Below are 26,750 nucleotides of genomic sequence, written 5' to 3'. Positions count from 1 at the left end.
CTGATGTTCCACCCAGGCAGAGACCAGCCACTCCCCCCACCCCCCGCCTTGTTTAAATTCACAACCCACAGATGCAAATAGCATCGCTCTTGTTTCGAGCCACTGGGTTTTGGGGTAGCCTCTTACGCGGGGGACGGGTAATGAAAGCCCAGCTCGCAGAAACTAGGGAAAATGTCGTAACAATGTCAGGAATCCATGCCGTCCGGCCAGGCAGGGTGCTCAGGATGTAAAGCAAGAACACGCTTTCCGTGGAGGACAGGAATGCTTACGACTGGGGACCAAAGAGGAATCCCCTGAGGTGCCCAGTTTTCTGGACTCTGGGGTGGGAACAGGTGACACGCCCCCGGGGGAAGTTTCTCGGCCCCTGGACACAGAGCACACCTGGGCTGAGGGGCTCACCCCGACTTTGCTCCCCAGAGAGACGATGGTATGAAGCGTCACATTCCGAGTGGGAAGTTCTGGGGCCTCCGAGTCAGGGCTGCCTCTTCTGGGCAGACCACCGTGATGCCCCCCACCTCCCAGGCAGTGGGACCGGGTGGATATGAAGGCGGAAAACTACGAAGCTGCCTCCCAGGGGCTCCTTCAATGAACCCAGGGCAGGAAGCAGGAACAAGGTCGCAGAAGGGTACGCACCAGGGAGGGGACTAACTTGATGGCGCTGGACTGGAGTGCACGGCGTGCTTCGTGGGCAGGGCCGGGCACTGGGTGCTCTGCACAAGGAAGGATCAGGGTGCTCTGCGCACAGGGGACGATGCCCTGAACGTGCAGAAACATGAGTGCGGGCACCGCAGCCGTGGAGGCGGGCTGCCTGGGGGCAGTGGGGGCCCAGGGAGGGGGCGGTGCGAGAGGTGAGACACACGAATGCCAGGCGCCCGCAGCAGGCCGCCCAGATGCCTCACTCATCACGGGGCGCCCCTGCCCCCCAGAGCAGCTAGCACGTAATAGATGCTTAATAAACGTTTGCTGAATAGTTGGACCTGACCTCTGCGTCTCGGGGAGATGCTGACACCGTTTCCCTGGGGTGACCCAAGTCAGGTGAAAGCAGTGAAGCAAAGCTGGGGGGACTGGCCAGGAGTGGGGGACTGGAGAGGCCCCCGGGGTTTCTGCAGCAGCCTGTGGAGAGGAGGCGAGGGCAAGGCTGGAGACGAAGGGCGTCCTCAGGACGGCGCTCACCAGGATGAGCAGCCATGGTGGGTGGGTCTTGGGGCCCAGGGCTCTCAGCCAGCCCTGCCCTTAAATCGCCCTGCCCTTAAATCGTGGACAAGTCACCACGTCTGTCTGGACTCAGCTCTGTCTCTATGAATCAAAGGTACTGGGTAGGAAGGTCCTCCCTCTGCTCAGAGACGTGGGGATTTTGAAGTCTCATAAAGTGTGGGTGGGGTGAGGTCTGGGTAGGGAAGGAGCTGGAAGGCTCAAAGATATCTCCGAGGAGGGTCGTGGGGAAAAAGAGGCGGCTGTCACAGAGAGAGGGAGTCAGGAGGGAGCTGGGCTGTGTGGGGGAAGCCCGAGCGTTTGCTGTCAGGGAAGGCTGGAGAGGAGGAGGGCACATCTCCGGCAAATGCGAGGGAGAGGCACAAAATCACAGCCAACTGGAACATTCCCTCCACGGCCCCCTGGAGATGTCCAAGTCCTAATCCTTGGGAGCTGTGAATAGCACCACATATGGAAAAAAGGTCTTTGCAGGTGTGATTAAGTCATGGTCTGGAGTTGGGGAGAACATTCTGGATATTGGGGTGGATTTGCTACGGTGACAGGTAGAAAAATAAATTCAGGAAGGTGCTTATAAACAGATCACCTCAAAAAAGCAATACAAAATGTAGACATCTGAATGCAAGGATCCAAAGCCAAAGGGTTGGGGAGAAAAGTTGCCAACTGTGTACATTTGCCTCTGCCTTGTGCCCTGCGAGCGAGTAGGAGCCCCTGGTCCATCGTGGAGAATGGAGAACCATCAAGGCGTCCTTTGTAGATCTGGGGACATGCTGCTCTATCTCATCTCTGTCTGTCTGTCTGTCTGTTTCCATTCTCCAATGTACTATAGGGAGCTAGTCTAATTAATAGCTTGCTCGACGGGAGACCGCCATTATGAGCCACCCATCAGCCAACGGATGGTCCCACTCTGGTCACGTGACCTCCCTTGATCCAGTGATGTCTCTGACTTGCCCGGAGTGGATTTGCAAGGGAGTCCTCTCTACTGAGGCAGGTCCCAGGAGCGAGCCTAACTGAACCAGCTGTGGGCAGAGACCACATCACATTCCCCCTTTTCATGCTCGAAGAGCCAGACCAAGATGGGGCACCCTGGGACCCCATTTTCTCTCTATCAAACTTGCCTGGATTAAAAATGTTTGAAAGATGAGTGTAAAAACCTTCACCCACTGAGCAACACTTAGTATCCGCCTGAACACAATACTAAGCTTAAAAAATACCTATTTCATATCTTCCCATAGTAAAAATAGAGCTGCACTCTCTTCACATTGGTCATTGATTTAATAATGTCTTCTACCTGTAGTGCTGGGTCAATTATAAGGTTGAGGTGCACATGCATTTTGTTTACGGGATCCTTTTTTCTTAATTTATTTCTCTGAAAAGAGAGAGCACGCATGTGCACGAGAATGGGAGAGAGGGCAGAGAGAGAGAGAGAGAGAAAGAATCTTAGCAGGCTCCATGGTCAGCGCAGAGCCTGACTTGGGGCTCGATCCCACAACCCTGGGATTACGACCTGAGCCAAAATCAAGAGTCGGACACTCAACCAACTGAGCCACTCAGATACCCCCAGATCCTTTTAATATAAGGTTTCATTAATACAAGATGGACTTCTCCAACCCCCAACCAAATGTCAACACGACTCCGTTCTCAGGGACTTTCAGCTCAAGAATCACCTCTGGATGGCAAGGGTAATATTACAGCGGAGAATTCCACACACTGGTTTCTGGGTTCTTTGAAGGGGAGATTGTTAAGGTGGAAAAAGAAACAAAGAGGGAACTGAGAAGGAAGAAGGAAGACAAAGAAATCGAAGGGAAAACAAGAGAAAAATGAAGATGAAATCAAAATCTAGCTAAAGACAAAAATAAAAATAGCTACCCCCAATTCCAATTCCATGCCCGTCGCTTTTTCTGCATTTGATGGTTGATAACAAACTTACTGCAGTGGGTGCGATACTCAATGCCCAGAAAGGCTAAGTCATTAGCCTGAAGTCACACAGCTCGGTGAGAGAAGTCTGGATTTGAATCCAAGCACATCTGGTTTCCAAGATCACACTCTTGTTTATCCTTCACAGAAGCGCCCCGTGGCTGTTCCTTAAACAACCTTACAAAACAAAAGGCAAAAGCAGCCCAGCAATTCTCTAGAAAAGTCATCACTGGGATTTGAAAGCTGGAGTGAAAACAACGTAATGAGGTCCATCCTGTGCTGCACTAGGCGGTTTGGACCTCCTGTATTATTGAGCAAAGAGGCCATTACAGAAATGGATCGCACGCAGGCTGGTGAGAGCACGCAGCCCCTTGGGGCTTCTCTGTAACGAGGCCACTGGCGGGTTGTAGCTGGGATGAAAAGCATCTTGATGTCATGGGCTTGGCCTAAAGCAGCCCTTCATGCCTTCTGGTACGGATCCCACCCAAGGGTAGGCTTTGACACTGTTTTTAATACTTACGACACCACCCCAACAAGGCCATGATGTCTTTCTTCTTTCTAACTTGTTATTATGAAACATTTCAACTTACACAAAATTTCCAAGAACGGTATAATGGACAATTAATGTTTTGCCACTGGCTTTGCCTGTGAGGCTCTTCTCTGGCTGTCTCTCAGGGAGAGTTCTTGCCGCTACCCCCACTTGTAAGCTCCGCCGGGCCCCATGGCCGTTGCACATGCTGTACCCTCTGCCTAGGACTCCCTATGACTTATTCACCCTTTATCATAGCCTTTCATATTTTTGTCTCCCCTACTGGACAGCAACCTTCCTAGGGTGGGGACAGGGGAGATGTTTCTCTTCCTTACTTCCAATGCCTAAAAAAGGCTGCTCAGTGAAGGTACTTTCTCATTCCCATGCTGTTCCAGCTAGCCGGCAGACAGCCCTTCCTTCCCACCGGTACGTCCGGGGACGTGTAAGTCATCTTGGAAGGCCCAGCCCAAATGCCTTCTCTTCCACAAACCCAATTCCATCTTGATGGAAGTAATTGCCTTTCTCTGAAGGCACGGCAATTTGTCTAGCCCTCTTGGGGGGCATTTATTACTGTATATCTTGCTTTAATCATTTATGCACATAGTTTCTCTCCACTAGACTGAAAGCATCTTAAATTCAACTCCATAAATGGTCCTTCGTGTAATCACAGAGTTCTGTGGCCATTACTCAATCTACTTTGAGAACAATATCACTGGCCTGCGACAGAAGCCCGTACCCATCTCAGCAGCCCTCTCTGCTTCCCCTGAGCAGCCACCAATACATGTTCTGTGTCTGTACATTTGCCTATTCTGGATATTTCCTATAAATGGGGTTATAGAATATGATTATAAAGATGAAGCCTTGTGTGTCTGGCTTCTTTAACTTAACATAATGTTTTCAAGGTTCATCTATCTTGCAGCATGTATAAGTAAGTAAAGGTTTATTTATTTTGAGAGAGAGAGAGAGAGAGTGGGGGAGGGGCAGAGAGGGGGAGAGAGAGAATGCCAAGTAGGCTCCACGCTTAGCACGGAGCCCAACATGGGTCTCTGTCTCACAGCCTGAGTCACGACCTGAGCCCAAATTGAGAGTCAGACACTTAACCAGCTGAGCCACCCAGATGCCCCTATTCATTTTATTAAGTGATATTTCTTTGAATGGACATGCCACGTTTTATCAACTCATCATTTGTGGGGCTTTTGGGTTGTTTCCACTTTTTATCTATTATAAATAATGCTGCTATAAACATTCGTGTGCACGTTTTTATATGGATGTACGTCTTCATTTCTCTTTGGTCTATACCTAGGACTATAATTGCTGGATCATGGTAACTCTATATTTAACATTTTAAGGAACTGACAGACTACTTTCCAAAGGGGTACGTACTGTTTTACAATCCCACAAGCAATGAATGTGGGTTACAGATTCTCTACATCCCCACCAACACTTATGTCTAGTTTTTAAAACCCTAGCCCTCCTAATAGTTGTGAAGTGGCATCTTGCTGTGGTTTTGATTTGTGCTTCCCTGATGACTAATAATGTCGAGTATCTTTGGGGCACCTGGGTGGCTCAGTCGGTTAATCATCTGACTCTTGTTTTCAGCTCAGGTCATGATCTCTCTGTGAATTTAAGCCCCGTATCGCGCCTGCTTGGGATTCTCTCTCCCTCTCTCTCTGTTCCTCCCCCACTTGTGCTCTCTCACTCTCAAAATAAATAAACAAATTTAATGTTGAGCATATTTTCATGTGCTTGTTGAAATCTCAAATCCTTATTTGGACGTTGCTACAAAAACCTTGTTTACTTGAGGAAGGTGCGAAAGGTAGGTATCAAGTCACCAGCGGATAAAAAACCTGAGATTTGGTAGCCAAGTGCCCTTTCTGGGAGCTGCTCCTGGATGGGTTTGAACTGGCTTTTGTAAAAAGTCATGAGGACAGCCTGGGACATAAACCCTATATTGCTAGAGAATGTCCCTGGACACACAAAACTAATTTAAAAAGCCCCCCAAATCTAGGAACATAAGTAAAACTAAAGTGTAATTTTACAGTGCAGAAATAAAATCATTTTGCTATTTTTTTATTACTAAACGGGTAAAACTATTTACGATCAGGTTTTGAGATATCTTCCCCAAACCGAGAATTACGCATGCATGATCAGTGATCCGCACAACATGGGATCAGTTTTAGACTTTTCTGTTTTGTTCTCTGGTGCCTCAGACAAAGTGTGGCTCAGCTCTCATGACAATTTGGAAAGTCTTCGAGATACTGGATTTATGAGGGCATTGGAAGATTTCAGAATGAAGCGCTGGTGTCTGGTAGAAAAAGTTCGGTCCGAAATCATCTGATTTTCAAGCATTTGAAGACGAAGGGGCGCCAATCTTNCACAACATGGGATCAGTTTTAGACTTTTCTATTTTGTTCTCTGGTGCCTCAGACAAAGTGTGGCTCAGCTCTCATGACAATTTGGAAAGTCTTCGAGATACTGGATTTATGAGGGCATTGGAAGATTTCAGAATGAAGCGCTGGTGTCTGGGAGAAAAAGTTCGGTCCGAAATCATCTGATTTTCAAGCATTTGAAGATGAAGGGGCGCCAATCTTAAACGGCTGTTGTCAGAACAGTTCATATCTCTAGTTTGGGCGAGAAGTTCACGTAGAAAGATAAAGATATAGGCAGGCACTCAGTGAAATACGTAAGTATTTAAACCAGTGATCACCAGGACTTATGCTAATGACGCGTTACTAAATCATATGCGGGGAAAACTGACAAGGCAGAACGTCACGCTTATTTATAGCAGTTGTGATAGCGTGGTAAGATTAGGGGCGGTTTTTCACCAAGAGTTTTTTGTAGTGGATGAAAAAAAATTATACCAAAAAAGGTGTCAAACAGAAGCTCTTCAGAAACTGCTGGATCCTTATCTCTGCACTGATCACTGAAAAAAAAAAGTGGTTTTTCTTAGACAGGGGGAAAGAAAAGGCAGAAAATCAGGCTGGATTCAAGCCAATTTTGATGACGTTTTGGTGACTATCATGAGCTGAATGTCTGTGNCAGTGTGATGGTATTTGGAGATGGGGACTTTGGGAGGTAATCAGGTCATGTGGGTGGAGCCTTGATGAATGGAAAGTAGAAAAAAGGGGAAAATGGAAAAACTAGTTCTTTTTCTGCCAAAGTGAAGCCAGCAGTCTGCAAACCAGAGGAGGGCCCTCCCCCGGACCCCATCACGCTTGCACCCTGATCCCAGACTTCAGTCTCCAAACCTGTGAGAAACATTTTGCTGTTGTTGTCTTTCATAAGCCACCCTGTCTGTGGTTCTTTTTAGAGCAGGCTGAACTGTGACAGTGGCCGGAACACAAATGAATCTGAAAGTGCCCATTAAGTGCCGGAGGCTCCTAGATCTTAACTTTCGGTAACTCAGGAAGATTAACACACTCTGGAGTATCTGGGGCCTGTTACAAGCAAATTCCCCACGAAGACAGAGTGCAGGGGAAGAAACCACAAAACACTGGGGGTCAATTTTTTCAGAACCTGTTGAGTTACCCTTCGCACCTTCAAAGATATTTTTTCCCTTTGTAAGTCCCCCTCTTTCCTTTTTTTTTTTTTTGAGGAAAAATTAAAGAATTTATCACAGGAACTTTGTACTACAGACTATAATATTATATGCTTCTAGAAACAATTTGTGTTATGTGTTGGAATGTTCTAGAAGGCTTTCAAGAATCCAAATGTAGTCCCAATCGTTCATTTTTGCTTTTGATTCCCTTGCCTTTGGAGATGTGGCGAGCAAGAAATTGAGAGCCTAAATGTCCATCAACTGACAAATGCATCAAGAAGATGTGGTTTATCTATACAATGGAATGCTGTGTGGCAATGAGAAAGAATGAGATCTGGCCATTTGTAGCAACGTGGATGGCACCTGAAGGTGTTATGCTAAGTGAAAAAAGTCAGGCAGAGAAGGACAGATACTGTATGTTTTCATTCATATGTGCAACGGGAGAAACTTAACAGAGGACCATGGGGGAGGGGGAGGGGGAAAAGATAGTTAAGGAGAGAAAGGGAAGCAAACCATAAGAGACTCTTAAATACTGAGAACAGNTAAAAAAAAAAAAGAATCCGAATGTAGGAAAGAAAGTGGAAGCCATTAGCTCAGCCTCCTGATGTATCAGATCAGGTCACTCCTGAAGCTGGTGACGGTCAACTCCTTCTTCACAGTGAGGCTTTCCCTCAGGCCCCCGTCACTTGATTGTGACTCTCCTGGGAAGGGGACTCTGTGTCGGTTACTCTCAGGAACAGTCAAATGTGTACGATGGGAACTTAGGGAGCTTAGCAAGAACGTAAGTTCATGTCACCATCAGCAGAGGATCTGAGAAGGGAAGAGAAATAGCTCTAAATAAGGTGCAAGGCTTGACGTGCCCCGAGGGAGGGAGGAGATGGGTGGCGAACACAAAGGAGGAGAATTGCTCTCGGTCTTGGGCTGGATGGAAAGCCAGCAATCTTCTTCAGAGCCGGGCTCCAAGGTGAGTAGGATCTGGCCTGGGAGGCAAAGTGAACCAGAGAGGGGGCGTGAGGAAAAGCGCTCGGGAGTGCAGGTGGGTGAAGGCGGCTGGAAGGGAAGCTTGGTCGCCAAGGGAGGCTGACGCTAGATGCCTTTTGAGCGTTGGGCAGGGGGGTTGAACGTAATTCTGTTCTGTGCCTTTGAGAAAGGGTTATGCTGTATAGGATGCCTGTGTTAAATTGGTGGTGCTCTTTATTTCCATAAAGCTGGGCATCCAGCCCTCACCTGGAACCATACGTATCCCCTTGACACTGACTTCTAGCATCTTTCCCCAAACTGTATCCCGCCACACACATGCAAGGATTGCACCTACAATATTAACTTCAATATGTGATGTCACCAATATTGCTCAGCCATGGGCGCTGTGATGCTCTTTTATTCAGGATAACGTTTCGACGAACTCGTTCTGGGGCTAAAACAAAGCAGAGAGTTAAATCCCACAAGGTTTACAAGAATTGGGATTTTCCCTGTAGAATAAAAGAAAAGTAAAACAAACCACGTATACTTTTTTGCTCCCAAGGTCAGCCGTCTGACCTTCGGTTTCATCTTATGAGCATGTTCTCTCTCTTCTGCGGTGTTTGAACCGAAAATCAAATCTGAGTCTAAAGCTGCAGTGTGGTTAATCACAAAAGAAGGACCGGGGCACCTGGGTGGCTCAATCGGTTGAGTGTCTGACTTCCGCTCGCGTCATGATCTCACGGTTCGTGGGTTCGAGGCCCCTGCATTGGGCTCTGTGCTGATGGCTCACTGCCTGAAGCCTGCTTTGGATTCTGAGTCTCCCTGTCTCTGCCCCTCCCCTGCTCTTGCTCTGTCTCTCAGAAGTAAATAAACGGTTAAAAAGAAAAGAAAAAGAACAGAACAATCAACTTTTAAAAAGACTTGGCTGCTTACAGTTTCCTATCATGTACTTTCATGGGGAAAAGAAAAACCAACACAGTCCTCCACTCAGTATAAATGTTAATTCTGGACACAACTTCTCTTAGTATTCTTTTCGCCAACAGAGAAGCTTCACACAGCGCCTTGAATAGTTAGTTTGTATCGAATCCTTGTTTGAGCCTTTTGTTGCCTCCTGTACTTGAAAAGGGACCCTTGTGAAATACAGCTGCCCAGTGTTTTCCTAGATACTCCTTGCTGCAACCACAATACTGTATTTCAGTTGCCCCACTAATTTCTGAGGGAAAAAAAATACAGTCTATATTTTAAAACACAGTCCTCGGTCGTTAGTTTTTTGAGGATTTGCTAAATTTCCTGTCACCAAAACAAACCTCTGGTTTGACCTATGAACTCTTGAATTTCCGGCATTCTTGCCACGAGTCTCCCTTTTCTTTTTCAACAACCTGCACTGTGGGCAACGAACAGTTCACTTTAGATCATCTCATGCCAATTAACCATGGTGGTGCTAAACCATTTTACCAGATGACAGCTAGAGTTTTAGCCATTTCCTTTGATCAAAGGAATCTTCTTTTTCCAACAACAGCATAAATTTTTTTAAAAAAAGACTTCTTGACTTCTTTTGTGGATTCAAATGCTCAAGTGAGTTTAGTTTCCATTTTAAAAGATCTTAAACCTCTCAAAGAAAACCTTTCACAACCTGTTTCCAAGGTACAGATCTGAGAGATGTGTAGGTATTTCTAAGTCCCAGTTTGTCTATCTCAGTTTTTCTTGGGACCAGCAGTGAAATTTCACATTAAAGGTGAGATCTTGGAACAGTTTTTATTTGCCACTAAGGCCTGGGGCCAACCAGTGTGGGGGTACAGCCATTGCCCTTGAACCTTTATGGACACCTGCTTTGCAAGTCCTGTTGTGGGGAAAGATCCTTCATTCCGCTTCGGGGAAGTATATGCTCTGTTTTCAACATGGGCCACTTAAGGAAAGGTAGGAACATGCCAGAAGTTATTTAACAACTTCTCATTTAGCTGACGTTGCAAAAGGAAAAGAGAGGTGTTATGCTTGGATAGGATTTGATGAGAACAGTGCTTTGCCTCTGCGGCCCCCAAAACACACGGCCGAGTCTAATCGTGAGAAACACATCCAAAAGATCTCGGCAGAGGGGCGATCTGCAACACACCTGACCGATGTTCCTTCTCAAACCCACCACGGTCATCGAAAGCAAGGAAAGTCTGAGAACCTGTCACAGCCGAGAGGAGGGAGCAGAACACTGAATGCAGCTGGGATCTTGGGTGGCATTTGGGAGCTGAACGGGACATCAGGGGAAAACTAAGAGACGAATGAAGTGTGGGGGTTGCCGTTAACGATAAAGTAGGATTATAAAGGTTCATTATGACAAACATACCAGACGAAGTAAGGCAAGATGGTCATCGGTGTAACTATGTAAAGTGTGTGGAGCACTGGGGAACTCTACTACCTTATCAATTTTTCTGTAAATCACAATCTAAAAGAAAAATGGGTGGTAACATGTGGGTTTGTTTTTAAAACACCATCTCAATTACAATAGACCTAAGGGCATCATTCCTGCAGGCTGAGAAGTCCTGAAACACCCTAGCGCACCTGAAGCGACCTAAGGGGAAGGGCGCCTAGGTGGTTCTGCCGGTTAAGCAGCCCGACTTTGGCTCAGGTCATGATCTCACCCTTTGGCTCAGGTTCGCCAGTTTGAGCCCCGCACTGGGCTCTGTGCAGAGTCCTCAGTGCCTGGAGCTTTGGATTCTGTGTCTCCCTCTCTCTCTCTCTGCCCCTCTCCCACTCACGCTATCAAAAATAAACACTAAACAAACAAATCTTACGGGGGAGTAGAGAGGCAAGTGAGTGGTCCCCATGTCCCCATTCCCACGTCCAAACGTGCTGAGTGTCTGGGAAAACTTCCTTGATGAAGTCCACATCTCCATCTTTGGTAAGGAAAAGTTTACAGATTAATAGTGAGACAAAATATTGTTGGAGATCTGCCCAGAAGAGATGTTATGTGCTTTCCGTTACTACGCTTCGGCTTTCAAGCTTTAGGCATCCGCTCTACACTTTATGTTTATCAAACTTTGGTTTAAATAACATCGTAGTGTTGAATGGTTTATAAATGTTTATTAAGTGTCAGTAATTTTTACAAAGCGAATATTAATAGCAAGAGGCGGAGTTTTTGCAAAACATGTACAAAAAGAGCCCTAATGACTAGCAACTTACTTTATAAAATCAAATCATTCTTTCCACTTTCAGACCTCCTGTAGAAATAATTTATTGCCAATCCTTGAACTAAAGCACTGACAGAAAAAAAAATTTACAACAGTATCAGATAACGTGCTTATTAGTTCCTGGAAAGTTATAAAAAGATATCATATGTATAAAAAATCCTAAGCCACAAATACTTTTATACAAAGCTAATTAATACAAATCATGTTTTTGTTGGGTACAGGATCCGTGAGGTTGTTACAAAATATACTTTTTGATAAGGCTTCTTGTGGTCAATGAGCGCTCATCACCAGAGAGTAGTACAGAAAAGCCATTTAGAACCTTTTGCCATTCTGCCTTCAAGTAAGAGATAAAGAGAGGGTAAATGGTATAGGTGATTGCATTGTTACACATACTTTCCAAGAATTAAGTCCTTCCTCCTCCCTGTGTTTCCCCCTTGGTCCCATCAAATAGGCGTAACTGAGGACAAATATATCACTTATGGCAAGAAACATCATGTACGAGCTTTCTAAATATGAACCCAAGTCAGATACCAAGTAAGGAGCATACTTCTATCATGACATCCGCACACTGGAAGTTTATGCATGGTGGGCCCGTGAATACTTCCATCCATCTGGAAATTTTTATCATTATCGACAGCAGATTTGGATAGATTTCCCAAACCTCCCATCACCCCAGTAAATACTGCCCAATCCTTAACTCTTTTGGTTCCCTCTGAGCTCTGGCATTTGAGGTCAGATGGTTTAGACCTGGATGCCACAAGAATGCACCCATTTGCTTCGATGCTAACGACATGTTCAAGTAAAGACACAAGAATGATACTGGTACAAACACTGTACCTCACGTGATATTAGTAATCCCTTACTGGCCTAAGGCTAACATCGCCTCGATGGTACTTGAAAAAGCCAAAAACTCCAACCTGCTTCAAGTGTTCAGGTTTAGACTTACACCTCACCCTCTAGGATAAATTCATTAACCCTAACCTCGTACCATGAAATAATGGGTGTGTATTCTACCGTTTGCCGTATTTGGAATGTGGAGCCTCACGCCCCCTGGCCCCTGATCTCGTCCATGCCCCCCTTCCTCGTGTTCGCCGGGAGGCCAGCCTGGGTCCGTCAAGAAAGGAAAATCAGTCCGTGTCGAGGCGGCAGCACAACGGAACCACGCGGTGAAATGATAGGGAAGCGACACAAAGTGAGCCCTGGGCCACGTCACACCTTGAACTGAAAAAGACACAGGCAAAGTTCTGCTCTGGATTCCTTAAATAAAATTAAAGGCACTAAAAAAGGTTAGCAGAGCGTCTTTCTCTAGATTTATTGGGGGAGTTTGTTACAAATGTTTGAGCTTTACAGACATGATTTCATGGATTCGAACAGGAAATTCAGAGTTAACACTGATAGCCTTCTTATTACATACACAGAAATGACACTGCTACAAACTGCAGTGGAGAGAACCTTGTTTCAAATGGCTTGGTTTGGGGTTTTGTCTCAATGTATCATCACATAATGAAAGCACCAATTTGAGGCCTCCTCAAAGAGTGACTGGGATCTCAGACCAGAACAGAACTTGGTAACTTTCTTCTTCACATAAATTAAGGCATAACCGGTTACGGGGACTAATGTTGAAAATACATCTCATCAAAAGCATAAATACAAATATTTGGGGCTACACGGGAAGTTATGATTTCCTCATCCTCCCTTAGAAAAGAAAAGAAAAGAAAGAAAAGAAAAGAAAAGAGAAGGAAAGAAAAGAAAAGAAAAGAAAAGAAAAGAAAAGAAAAGAAAAGAAAAGAAAAGAAAAGAAAAAGAAAAAGAGAAGAAAAAAGAAAACAAGGCCAGGAGCATAACTCCTGTTACATCCGAGCTGACGCTCCGAATCACTTCCGGTACCCATGGGCTCTTACTTCCTTCTGCTTTAAACCAGCCACCGCCAGCTCGTGAGAGAGGATTTCCCTAGACACCTCCACTTGAGCTTGAGAGAGATCAACCAGAGGACCTCCACTGTGTGAAATACCCGGCAGGGCGGCTTCAAAGAGAACAGAACAAACACGGCCGATCTAAATTCCACGTCACCTTCGGCTGTGGTTGCTCTCTAACCAAAGTGCTCTTCCAGGCGGTAACACTCACGTGAACACTTCGAATTCGTGCACTCTTTGGCAGAAAGCAACGACTCGGGCCACAAGAAAATAATTTTTAAGTGGTGGGGGCAAACCTTACATTATGTGGCTCTTAGAAAACATCTGGCAAAAACCTTTCCCCTGTAAAAATCAAGGCTCAAATGTGTGGTGTTCTTTGATTTATAAGGCAACTCTGTAAGCCCTATATTTCTTCAAGGCCAATGAGGACACCTGTATGACATTTTTAAGAATTAAATGAGAAAGACATTCAGATTCAAAGAACACAATGTAATAGGGGATTAGGCACATTTTATTCCAAATCACAACCATTAAGACTTTCAAAAGCCAACACACCAGAAAAACTGGATGCTACTCTGAGGAGAAACTGCCTGGGTGAAAGCCACGAGCTCCCTTACAGTCTGCTACTAACTTTCATCACCTCCGTCTTCACACAGTGGTGTTTCTAAAGGACCTAGTTTTCATGATACACGTGTGAGACTCCTTCAGACGGTTTTTGAGAAGCTGACCTAAAGCCTTCCGACCACTGTCTAACGAGCCTGCCGTTAAACACAAGAAATCCGCTGCCTCGGGAAGTGGCCTAGACTGTACTTTAAAAGAATGTGGAGACATTGGAGGCGGCATATTGGGAAAGAGAAATCACACACGCACAACATAATACCATTATCTAGGTGATGTTCTGACACTGCCTGGGGGCAGTCAGCATGGGGTAAGGGGGGGGCACTGCCGCTTCGTCGGGCAACAGGCATGGTCCGCGTGCGCCTCTTCAAAAGAACTTAAACAACACTGACTTTCCTCTTTTATAGGAACTTAACTTCAGCCTTCACTGGAGTTAAATGGTCTTGGCCATCAAGTGGACGGTCTGCAACATCCGCCCACAGACTCCAGCAGAAAGTCCCAATGTGATCATGCACACACTCAGATACTCACGAGCACTGAAACTGAATTCTAATTCTGTGAACTGAGACACTATCTTCTTTTTGGCAAGAAGCACTGGCTGTAGAACGACTCACACGTGCGTGACTACATGCTACGGCCCCTCACGCTGTGACCCAGGGCTGCGTCTGTGGCTCGTGGCGCACCGAGGCACAGAAGCACTGAGGCTAGTCTGGATAAAGCGGCAGTGGAGATGCAGGAGTGGTCAGGAGCGGAATGAACCACCCCCTGTCCGCTCCCTGGAAAGCCCAGCTCTCACACCAGGCAGCGGACGGACCGAGAACCGCGGTCCTGGAAAGGCTGCGTGATCCGTCACGCCGACCCACCTTTCCAGGACCTTCTAGCCAACAGAATACCTGAGAACACAGCTCTACAGTAACGTGACAGAGATCACAGTCTGAAACAACAATTTCCAGGAAAAGGAGAAAAGCCCTTGGACTTTCCCAACGGCCACCAGCCTCGACACCTGCCTCTCTAGTCCCGCTCGAGCAGCACCCAAGCTACCGGCAGGGCCCTCTGGACTGCACGCCAGCCAGGCCGACGAGTTCGCGATGACCACACCTGTCATCACACAGCCGCTTCAGGGGTGCGCTGCATGTCATTTAGGGGCGAGGAGGGATCAAATGTGAACAAAAAAATGGCTATGTATTCTTACAAGTAGCCCTAAAACATTCCAAATGTACCTCGGTAAAGCTTGAAGCTCATGAGCAATAATGATACAAGCACGTGCGTGCTGCACCTCTCGGAGAGCCACCGAGAATGAGCTGGAATCTCAGCGCCTTCTCGAGTAGCGGGACCCGAAAATCCTGCCCTTGGTAACCCCCGAGGAAACACAACCTCCCATAAATGCCCGTCTGGAGCGGATGGGAACAGATAGGAGGAAAGGAAATGTGTCTGTGACAGTCTCCACAGTGCTTGCCTATAGGGAGGACCCAAATCTTGGGACAGGACATCAAAGTCTGAGAGGTAAAAGCACAGAACATCCCAGAGAGGCCAGGTTTCTCTAGAAAGCTCCCTTATCAAGCCATCTGCCATTTTCAGTTGCTGCTTGGCCAAAACGTTTTACATATGGCACATTCATGACACGATATTTAAATATGAAGAAAAAAGCAAGTTATATTTCACTCACTGCTTTGGATCAAAACACTACGTAAGGCATTTTGCTTGCTCTCCGCCCCCTGCCCCGTACCATGTGTGAACTTTCGTTAGCATCAGACCAGGAATCCTTATGTAAACTTTAAGACACTAAGAACATTACCTTGAGAAACCACAGAAATTTTAAAACGAGACAACTGCTGGGTATATAAGCAATTAAGAAAAAAAAACACGGAGGCTAAATGTGCGCACATCTACAGAATGCCAGTCCTTAGATCAAACTTTTTCCCGATGGCAGCCCTGCAAAGCAGGTCGCCGCCGCGGGCGGGGCAGATCAAAAGGGGTCTTGCTTGTTTGAGAATCGAATATTCTTAACCTCATCCCGATACACAGTCAAGGGCACCTTCTCTACTTGGCACTATGGGAGAATTCGGCAAGAAGCGAAAGCCTGAGCGGTACCTAGTCAGAGGCTCGGCCAGAAGCTACCCCCGTCACGTGGAGGCCGCAGGGAAACAGATCAGAGGCTGCACTTCAACAGGGATGGGCAGGCGCTGTGGGCAGCTCTCCGCCACACACCGAGGTCCACAGGGAGGACGACTAAGGTTTCCAAGAAGTTAAACTTAGAATCGAGACGTTTCTAATTCCTGCTGTAAACTGCTGTGTTAAAAAACAAAACGCACAGAGAACAATCGAAAGGACAGAGGGTACGAAAGCGGTCACAGTCTCCCGTGCGTCACTGCAGCATGAGCTGCTTGAGGTTGTCGTGAAGAATGGTATCCTTGACGTCGCGGAAGACCAGGCGGATGTTCTCCGTGTTGATGGCGGTGGTGAAGTGGTGGTACAGGGGCTTCTGCTGCTGGTCCCGCCGCTTGTTCCGGAAACATTCCACCAGGAATTTTTGGACGTCTCTTAAGCAGTGGGGGTCCCCTTCAAATTCTAAGAAATAGTCTTTGATGCTCACAATTTGCACTTTCTCCTCAAGCAAATCTGTCTTGTTTAAGAAGAGGATTATGGAGACGTTGCTGAAAACCCGGTTATTGACGATCGTTTCGAAAATGTTCAGAGATTCTGTCAGGCGATTGGTCAGTCGATCTTCCATAAGCACCTGGTCAAATTCACTCGAGGACACGAGGAAAAGTATAGATGTCACGCTGTCAAAGCACTCGAACCATCGCTTTCTCTCTGACCTCTGACCACCTACATCAACCATTTTGAAAGGGACATTTTTAATCTCAAAGTCGTACTCGTGAATGCCTTTGGTGGGCCTCCTGGCAAGCAGGATGTCTTGCTGTGACGGGACGTAGTCCTGGAAAAGAGAACAGTGCTTTAGACTCAGGTAGCCAGAAGCGGGCAGTTTCTAACGTGCCGCAGGCTGCCCGAGGCAGGGGATACGCAGACAAACTGGCCTTTGTGACGACCTGCGGCTGCGCTCGAGCATCAGCACGACTATCCCCCCCGGGACAGTAAGCTGTTCTGGGACGACGGCCAGCTCACAACGCACCACAAACGAGCAGCGCCGACTATTTTCTTCACTCCCACTTTTTCGGCAGATTTCGGTCTCCTCACCAGCGGCCCTCACCCCTGCCCGCTGCTGTGCCTCTACCTTTCGTATCAGTCCTCACCCCCCTGCCCCGCCCTCAGCTCCAGCCACAGCCCTTCCTGCACCTGCGCCCGCCTGCTCCTCGCTCCTCCGTGGAAGGCAGTGAGGGCTGAAAGGCCAGTTCATGAGGGTCACGTCCCAGGGCAGGCTCTGCCCACCTGGTTCCAGCTCATTCCAAATGCTCCCATACTGTGCCCATCTTCGCGACTAGGAACGCTGACGCCGGCCGCCCCGCCCTACGCTGTGGCCACAGCACGCACGTGGGGACAACGTCCCTACCACGGCTGATACACTGAATTCGTACTGGGTCATGGGTTTGCTTCCAGGGGCCGGCCACGCAGCTGTGCCCCACCTTCTCCCCACTGACAGGCGCCCCTGCCTGTCACATGAAGGAGACCACACCCAGCCCAACTGCCTCAGGACAGCTTTCGCAAAGACGGAATGAGCCCCTCTCTGGGAACAGGACCCTGGACAGAAGCTGCCCAACCGTCCCAGGACCCGTCCCCTGCTGACGCACTTCCTGACGCACTCCAACTGGGTCTTTCTTCTCAGGCTAGTGTTCTTCCAGAACTCTGACCTGGCTCTTCAGGGATACTGAACAGGAGAGCTCTTTAATGCTCATCGTCAAGGTCAAAATAGTTTTTTTTTTTTAAATCGAGGCAAGATTTTAAAACAACACTGATCATCGCAATGCTGTAGTTTATGCTTTTCCAAACAGCGTGATAGAATTTTGAAATTTCATTATAATGCGAACAGTTAGTTCCTCAAAATGGTACAATGGAGTTAAGAATAATAAAGGAAAGTAGGTGGTTCTCAGTTATCCATATCATTTAGGACTGACTCTGGGGTCTTCATAAAGCCTGTGGGCATTTCCAGGTTTCCTTTTAGCTTCTGTTCCCATACTCACTACCTTCCTGAGAATCGGCACATCCACACAGCTTTCAGCCTGCCCCTACTTTTTGGCTGAACACTTGATCATGAATGGTTACACAGGCTGATTCAGTTGTATTTCATTTTAAAGGAGTATACATATACCAACCGCATTAATGTCTGTAATTTTACATGAACGTTTGCCTTAACGGTGCTCATTAAGGTTGTTTCTTCCATTTTTTGATTTAACAGAAATTTTTCAATTAAAATTCTCACACATATATTTTTCTCTTCCCTTTTGGACTATTTCCTGAGATAAAATAACCAGGAATAAGATTATGAGGTCAAAGGTTATGAACATTTTGGGGACCCCAGACATTAAAGCCTAACGGCTTTCCAGAAACAGGGCACAAATATACCATGCATGCACGCGCCAGCTGCCCAGAAACACGCCAGCCCTGTGGCGCTGGGGGGTGCTCAGTCCTTAGGCATCCAACTCGATTTTGGCTGGGGTCATGATCTCACAGTGCAGGAGTTCGAGCCCCGCACTGGGCTGTGTACTGACGTTGCAGAGCCTGTCTCTCCCCATCTCTGCCCCTCCCCTGCTTGCTCTCTCTCTCAAAATAAATTAAAAAATAATAATAAACTTAAAATAAAAAGAAACACACCAGCCCTGAATTGTTGTTGTTTATTTCTAATTCTATAAAAATTAAAAGCTCTTCACTACAGCCTGACTCAGAAGCACAGAGTCTAGTCGGGAAGCTAAAGGCTAATTCCTACAACGCCCCCAAACCAGGACAGTGTAACCGCGCGCCACGTGGCCTGGCAGAGTGGCAGTGAGGGCCAGGGCCTCTCCACGCACGAGCTGGGGGGCCCCGGGCAGGGCCCCGAGTCCTACTGTGTCTCCATGTCCTCACTGGTGAGATGCAGGTACTAAGGCTCGCGGGGGGCCGCGAGGACCGGGCGAGCCAGCCGTGCTGGGCACTCAGTCCAGCTGCTCTGCCGTGCCTCCGGCCCGCGTCGCTGCAAAGAGAGTCCAGAAGGCTGGGATGGCCAGGCCTGATGGCCGCCCATGTCTCTCGTGTCTCACTGCTCGGTGGCCTGATCAGCTATTCACACACCTGCCTCGGTAGGAAACCGCATGTTGTCCTGCAGCACCAGGCCCTCTGGGCCCGCAGCTCACTCAGCTCCCTGCCCGCCACCCATCTGGGCGTGCTCTCAGCCCCTCGTCCCTGTGGGCGCCTCTCTCTCATCACCTGGTCTACTTCAAATCCTGTTTCTCTTTATTTCTGCTCGCCCCGATTTCCTTACCACCTCAGGTGTGGACCGCCATCTCCCCACTCGCTCCCCGGCCTCGGATGCCTCGCCCTGCTCGGATCCGTCCTGACACCACTCGGGCCAGCCCTCCAGCACGGTGACTTCAGGACTTCCCATGAGGCTCCTCACTGCATCCGATCCACACTCGGCTGACTGGCTTTCACGACCCTCTTTCCCCCCTGGTTTTCTGGAACCGGCAGACGCTGCTCTACACTGTCCACAGAGCCGAGTGCCCAGATGTGCCCAGTGCCGCGCACCCTGATACCACTCTGTGACCGTCCACTTGCACAAGTGTGCAACTACTGGGAACGATCCATCCACACCTGAGCTAATGCCTTCTGGAAACCTGTTTTTCCAAGTTAGAGCCAAGAGTGTCACGTGTCCTTGGTCAGACGGATGTGCCTCCTAAAAATTAAACACACCCAGTGGTCTCCCATCTGGGGGCCGCACACGTCCAAGTCCACTTCACCCTTCGACAGTGCAGATTCAGTCACTCTTACGGGCCAGCCTTGGCCTCTCTGGTCAAAACCTTGCTCTCTATTCCATGAAATAATACGACCTTCATGATTAGTACCACTTAATTGTCCTTTGCCTGGTTTTATGTATGTTGTAATTTTGTCTCTAACTAGAATAAGTTCCCTAAAAACAGGCATCAAAGAACAAAACAGCCAACACTGAGCATTTACTACATGAAGGGACTGTTCCGAATACCTACTGAGCACTACAGACTGAACTACGTCCCCCCAAAGCTCACATGCTAGAGCCCGAACGCCAATGTGACGACTGTCCTCTGGGCCGGGGCTTGTAGGACATGGGTAGACAGATGAAGTCCTAGGGAAGGGTCCTAATCAGAAGTCTTGGCGGTCTTAGAAGAAGAGTTAAGATGGGGCACCTGGGTGGCTCAGTCGGTTAAGTGTCTGACTTCAACTCAAGTCATGATATCACCGTCTGTGGGTTCGAGCCCTGCATCAGGCTCTGTGCTAACAGCTCAGCCTGGAGCGTGCTTCAGATTCTGTATCTCCCTCTCTCTCCGTTCCTCCCCCATTCATGCTCTGTCTCTTTCTGTCTCTCAAAAATAAAAGTTAAAAAATTTTTAAAAAAGAAGAAGAGTTAAGACATCCCGGTCTCTCCAAGTGTCTGTGGTGAGTAAAAGCCACATGAAGAAGCCGCAGAGAGGCGGCCACGGTCTGCAAGCCAGGAAAAGTCCTCGGTGGAGAATGGCCACGCTGGCCCCTTGATCTCAGATGACTGGCCCCCAGGGCCGTGAGACATGTCCACTGTGAAGCCACCAGTCTAGGGTACTTTGTCTGGGCACCATGAGCAGACTAAGACACGGGGCTTCTTTCACGTCACTACCCACAACCGTGCGAGGTCAGGTCTCGTACGACGCCCACGACAGGAAGTAATTCGGGTGCAGCGATGCCCATGGTCATGCAGAGGCAGTGCGGCGGGGCCGGGACGGGGACCCAGCTGGTGTGGCTGTGGAGCCACGCCCCGGACCCTGTGCTGTCACCTCCCGGAGGCCGAGGGGCTTGGTGCACTGCTGGGCTTCCCAGGTCCTGGTACTTCGGAGACGGAGGAGCAAACACAAGCCTATGACTGGTCGGGTACGCACAGGACGAATGGCCAGCCCGCAGCGCGGTGGCGTCATTCTCCCTCCTCGACACCCACCTACTGATCGTAGTGCTTTTTTCAGTCTATTCCAGTTGTGGCCTCAGAACTGTTCTCAGCCTAAGACTCTGAGCAGCTGGTACCAGCTGACTGGAGTCGGCCTACAACCATGCATTCAACAGCTATTCGTTAAGTGCCTGCCAGGCATTGTCACTAGTCATCAAGAACTCAACTCTTCACCATCAAGAGATGAGATCCTTGGGGCACCTGGGTGGCTCAGTCAGCTAAGTGTCTGACTTTGGCTCAGGTCATGATCTCGTGGTTCTGAGTTCAAGCCCCATGTCGGGTTCTGTGCTGACAGCTTGGAGCCTGGAGCCTGCTTCAGATTCTGTATCTCCCTCTCTCTCTGCCTCTCCCCTGCTCATCCTGTCTCTCAAAAATAAACATTAAAAAAAAATTTAAGAGATGAGATCCTTGCCCTTATACCAACAAGTATAGGTAAAAGACAAGCAAAGAAATAACCAACTGTAGAAAGAGCAATGATATTTCAAAAAAGCAAGGACTGAAACTGAATACAAGGTGAGGGACCTACTTTGAAGGCTGTGCTCAAGGAGAGCTGATCTGGAAAGGTAAACTGAGAAGATGAGGTCAAATCAGTGCTGTCTGGTTTGGAAAACATGCAGTAACTCTTAAAAATTAGTTTACCTGCTAAGGCTCTCTCCATTTGGCCTACGTTAACTTTTTTAAGGCTTACATTCTAACCAGATGGGAAAGAGTCAACGAAATAGTCTTAATACACAGATTCATAGGGAGATCCCGACTTCTGGAACACACGTGTATAGGAAAAACACACTGGCTTGAGGGCAGACAAGTGCAATTTGGCAAAATCCAAACCAACAGGATGTAAAAATCATCTTGCAAGAAGGTACACTTCACGTGTCATAGAGGCCTTAGAACACCACTGTCCTACTTGTGGCGGGGTGTTCATTTTGTTTTCTTTCAGTTTTATTCTTAAAGCCAACCTCAAAGGACCCCTGAGACTATACTACAGCGTATTACAGAAATCTACTTAAAGAGGAGGCAGAGAAAGCTGTGGGAAGTCCAGCAGGTGACAGATGACTGCAGGGCAGGGGCCTTCAAACATTTTCTGAGCAGCAGCAACCTATCTTCCAGGGTAGACTCTGGCATGAGCCCAGCACAGAGAACAGAGCAGATGCCCTGCCCGCAGCAGGGCCGGGGCCAGAGCCAGCCACGGCGCCAGCGGAGAGGAAAATCAGAAACGCTCCCTCCAAGGGGGACTCCATCTCCTACTTCATGGAGCATCTTCAGCCGGCCTTCAGAATCCAGCCCTCCTACACTGTCACTCAACACGAAGGGGTTCTGCGCTAAAAAATACCGTTTGCTAAAAGGTTTTGAAATCAGTCAGCCAACCCACCATGTCCTGTTTCTGCTTACAAACGCGCGCGCACACACGCACACACGGCACTGAAGTAGAGCAGATAATGTGCAATCTCACTTCAAACATAAACTTTCTCTACACAGTTTTATGCTCTGAACTCGGGGACAGGACACTCCCCGGGGAAACGGCAGCGATGTGGATGACAGAGGGAGACAAAAGGAAGCTGGAACAGTCCGAATGCTGCCACTGGGAAAAAGGAAGACGCCAACAGCTCAATACATAATTTTTCTAAACCTCCTAATATCCTGACTATTGCTTTCAAATAGCAATAAACATAAACAAAAACTTACTGCTTCTCCAAGTTTATCCAAGTTATCCAGGAAATATTTTACAGATTCACCCTAAAACAAGAAAAAAAATACATAGTTATTAGAGCTTAGAAATGGAAGATTTTGTTACAACAGTTTACATTAAACTGTCTGGCTGTACACTTAATCCAAACATACTTTGTTTAGTCACAAAATTCAGACTGAACAACTAACCCCACCAAAACGTATACAACGTCTGCTTCTGCCCGAGTGTGGCAGCCTGCTTAACTTCACAAATGCCTTCCCTGAGCGGCACCCCAGCAATCCGCGTGGATGGCGTCACACGGAGGCGTACTGATGGAACTATCCATGCATCTGAAGGAAGAGGGAATTAAAAGGTGAAAACTGCTTTTGCGATAAGCACTACAATTTAAGTGTCTGCATTTTCCCCCCTTAAGTTTATACCAACAGTGCTTTAGTATCAAGAGCAAACCAGAGATGAGGTGAGAACACCATAAAATCTCTTCGTAACTGACACCTGCTTGGACAGGCGTGCCTTACTCCAGAAGGTTCTGAATACTGCTGCAGGCTTCATGTCTCCATGAGGTCTTTTCCTGAGTGAACAGCCTATTCTCTCTGAGCCCAGATTTCTACTACACCTCCAGTCAATGGCAGACACCTAAACTCTATGAGAATACATTCCTAGGAGGGAATATTTGAACAGAGGACAGACAGCTAAGAGGGGAGCCATTTGGGACAAGAAGGGCTCTTATTCCCAGGATGCCGTCCCTGTGTGTCCATGTCCCTGCTGTCTACCGCCGCGGCACAGCCCTGCTCCTGCCCTTGACCGCTCCCACAAGTTGCTGAGGGCAGTGCTTCTGTGACGTATAGGGGAATCGCCTGAAGATCTTGGTTGATTAGAAGTTCTGATGTGGACGGGGAAGGGGAAGGAGGGGGCTGGGCAACCAACCAACCGTTTCTGCCATTCAGGTGATTTCTGGGACCACACTGAGTTACAGGCCTGAAAGCAGCAATTTTCTATTTTTGGGGGGGGGGGGTCTCAGAATCCCTTTACATACCTTAGGATTCTCAAAGACCCCAGACAGACCCTCTTTATGTGGGTTATAGCTACTAACGTTTATCATATTATAAAGTAAAACTGAGAAATTTTTTCAAGTATTTAAAAGTTCCTTTAGGGGCTCCTGGGTGGGTGGCTCAGTTGGTTGGGTGTCTGACTCTTGATCTCGTGGTTCATGGGATCAAGCCCCATGTCAGGCTCTATGATGGTGGCGGGGAGCCTGCTTGGGATTCTCTCTCTGTCCTTCTCCTGCTCACACGCTCTCTCTTTCTCAAAATAAGTAAACTTAAAAAAAAATAAATGAATAGAAATGCCTTAAAGAGTATCAATGATAAACCCATTAAATGAGAACATATTTTAGTACAGCTCATAAAAGACAGGGAGACATTCATCTGCTTCTGCATTCAAACTGCTACTACAGGTTGTTCTACCTGAGCATATGCATAGAGTCTGGCTGTTCACAAAAACGTAGCTGGAAAAGGGAGTATTTTAATAAAATATTTTCAGATAATTATAGACATTTTTGCTACTATACCCAAACTTAACAAGTTTTTAAAAATGTTAGTTCACTGTGTCATAGAAACCTTTTTGGTCTGAACCTTTCATACTCCATGACATTAAAATCCACTGGCTTACCCTGTACTGCGAACGGAGCTTTGACTCCCCCACCCCCCGGCCTATGACACCAGGCACTGGTCCCGGGGAACGTGGCGGGAGGCTGGCTAGCACCCCTTCCTCCCACATGTTGGCTTCCTTACTCACCGTTAAGAAAGTCACAGTCACCAGTATCTCTTTCGCCTCAGCAGAAGCCTCAAGTCCTGGGAAGCTGACAAGCTCACAGTGGTGGACCCCAAACCAAGTTTCCTCAGTCCTGATTTTCACTTCAAAGCTCGAGTTTTATCAATGGCAGCGAACACTCCCCTCTTCTTTTCCTTGAGGTAACAGGCTAACTTCATGTATTTTCTAAAACATGTGTTTTCTGTCCAATGGCCAAGTCTGAGTAAGTTGACTGTTCTCTCGAGTAAAATGGTGTTCCGTGAAAAACACGGTCGGTCCTGCTCACATGCAGAACATGCTTTCCACCCGCTTCTGCCTTCCACATGCCTCCCGCTCTGTCATACAGGGTCCTCAGGAGGTGTGCACTCCAAGGTGGGGATTTTTTTTTTTTTGAGAGACAGTGTGAGCAGGGGAGAGACAGAGAGAAGGAAAGAGAGAATCCCAAGCAGGCTCTGCATGTCAGTGGAGAGCCTGATACGGGATCGATCTCAAAACCGTGAGATCATGTCCGGAGCCAGAATCAAGGGTCAGACACTCAACTATGGCTTAGACAGTTAGACAGACGCCCCAAAGGTTGAGATTTAAAACAGTGATTTTTCATGCCTAATTAAGGATAATCTGAAGTGGAACTGGGGTGTGTGTGTGTGTGTGTGTGTGAGTGTGTGTGAGTGTGTGTGTGTGTGTGTGTGTGTGTGTGTGAAATGGCAGCTGCATGGTGGTGTGCCTAGAGCCAGTGTGTGCACCGACTGAAATATGTAAGCCAAAGTGAATCTGGGCTTAATCTATAAATATATCAACATTTACATATAGGACTCTTTGTACAACCCAAAAGTACTTATTTATTTTTATTATTATTCTTTAACGTTTATTTTTGAGAGAAAGAGAGAGTTGTATGCGAGGCAAGGTAGGGGCAGGGAGAGAGGGAGACAGGATCTGATGTGGGCTCCTCACTGACAGCACAGAGCCCGATGTGGGGCTTGAACTCACAAACCGTGAGATCATGACTTGCGCAGAAATCAGACGCTTGACCGACTGAGCCACCCAGAGGCCCCTCCAAAAGTATTTAAAAAGTAAAATTCAAACAGATAACAACAATTCCATTATACTGAAGTAGAGCCTCTTGGACAAATACAATAAAAGATAAGTCACTCTGTCTATGTATGACTGAGATAGACAAAACTGTCACCCTTTCAGTAATGTGTAAATTGAATACTTACATAACATCAGATACCTTAAATGAAATCTAGTGAATTTCTAAAAAAAGGTGTTTTTTTGACTCGTAGTATTGTATATTGCCTTTATTGGCTTTTCCCTTGATTTTGGATTTCATATAAATTCACTGTGGAAACTGATAACCAAAAAAAGGTACAGAAAGGAAAGAGGCAAGAGCCATCCCTCCACCACCTGGGCGACCACAGTTAACATCTAGGATATTTTCTTTCAATTATAGCTGGAAAAACACAGACAAGTTTGCATCCTAATTTTTCCACTTACTAACTGGGAAGTGAATCTAGTGGTCAAAATAATTCTTAGTATTTGTTATATAAAAACCTAAATAAAACCACTGATCTAATGTTGGGTATTTTAATTCTTTTTTTTTATAAGCACTGTTAATATTCTGAAAGTAAATAATACTGTGATAAACAGCTTTGAGTGCAGTCGTATGTGCTCCTGAATTATGGCCTGAGTGATCTCAGAAGAAATAAAAAGGTTAAGAATTTTTAAGGCACTCAACTCCTCACCGCCGAAGGTTCTACTGATTTGCTCCCAGCCAACGGTGTGAAACTGGGATGAAGATGAACCGAGCCGATATCCCAGATGGTGGTTTTGCAGGTGTGTCTATAGTAACCTACGGCGCAAGCCCGGAGAAGCTCTGCATCGTGACGACCGATGCTTCTCGTTTCAGAAACCCCAGAGCAAGGGCGCTGTGTGCGTTGGAGAAAATGACAGGTTCCAGATCCAAATCGACCACAAAAGTCCAACCACACAAAAACTTATGTCAATTAGCACTCTGTTTATCCTAACTAATGGTCAAACAAAAGAGAGTTAAGATCACCGTAAGATGAACACATCGTCTAAAGCAGCCAAGCTCCCCCTTTCCCTTTAAAAAAAAAATTGATGCTTATTAAGCAACCCACTGTCTCGGGGGTCTAGAGAAGTCGGTACGCTCTTTCCAGTGACTGTGCACATTACAACTTTTTAGAAGGTTATGAGTAGTATGGGTGAAACTTTCAATGAACTTTTACCCATATTTTTAAAATGTATTTATTTTCAGAGACTTAGTTGTGTGTGTGA

General features: G+C 47.2%; 1 protein-coding gene across 1 annotated transcript in view; it reads right to left on the bottom strand.

Annotated features, from left to right (window-relative positions):
* Positions 1-11,205: 11,205 nt before the first annotated feature.
* The window catches only part of GNA13 (G protein subunit alpha 13), a 41,825-nt gene continuing 26,280 nt past the window's right edge, over positions 11,206-26,750 (bottom strand). The window contains exons 3-4 of the mRNA XM_077780338.1: positions 22,643-22,693; positions 11,206-16,801 (exon numbers count right to left, since the gene is read on the bottom strand). Coding sequence (XP_077636464.1) covers positions 16,229-16,801; positions 22,643-22,693 — 624 coding nt within the window. The 3' untranslated portion in view covers positions 11,206-16,228. The remainder of the gene's footprint in view (positions 16,802-22,642; positions 22,694-26,750) is intronic.

Source organism: Crocuta crocuta, unplaced genomic scaffold, assembly GCF_008692635.1.
Source record: "Crocuta crocuta isolate KB4526 unplaced genomic scaffold, BGI_CrCroc_1.0 scaffold288, whole genome shotgun sequence".
Taxonomy (NCBI): Eukaryota; Metazoa; Chordata; class Mammalia; order Carnivora; family Hyaenidae; genus Crocuta; species Crocuta crocuta.
This window is presented reverse-complemented; position numbering and strand designations above follow the sequence as displayed.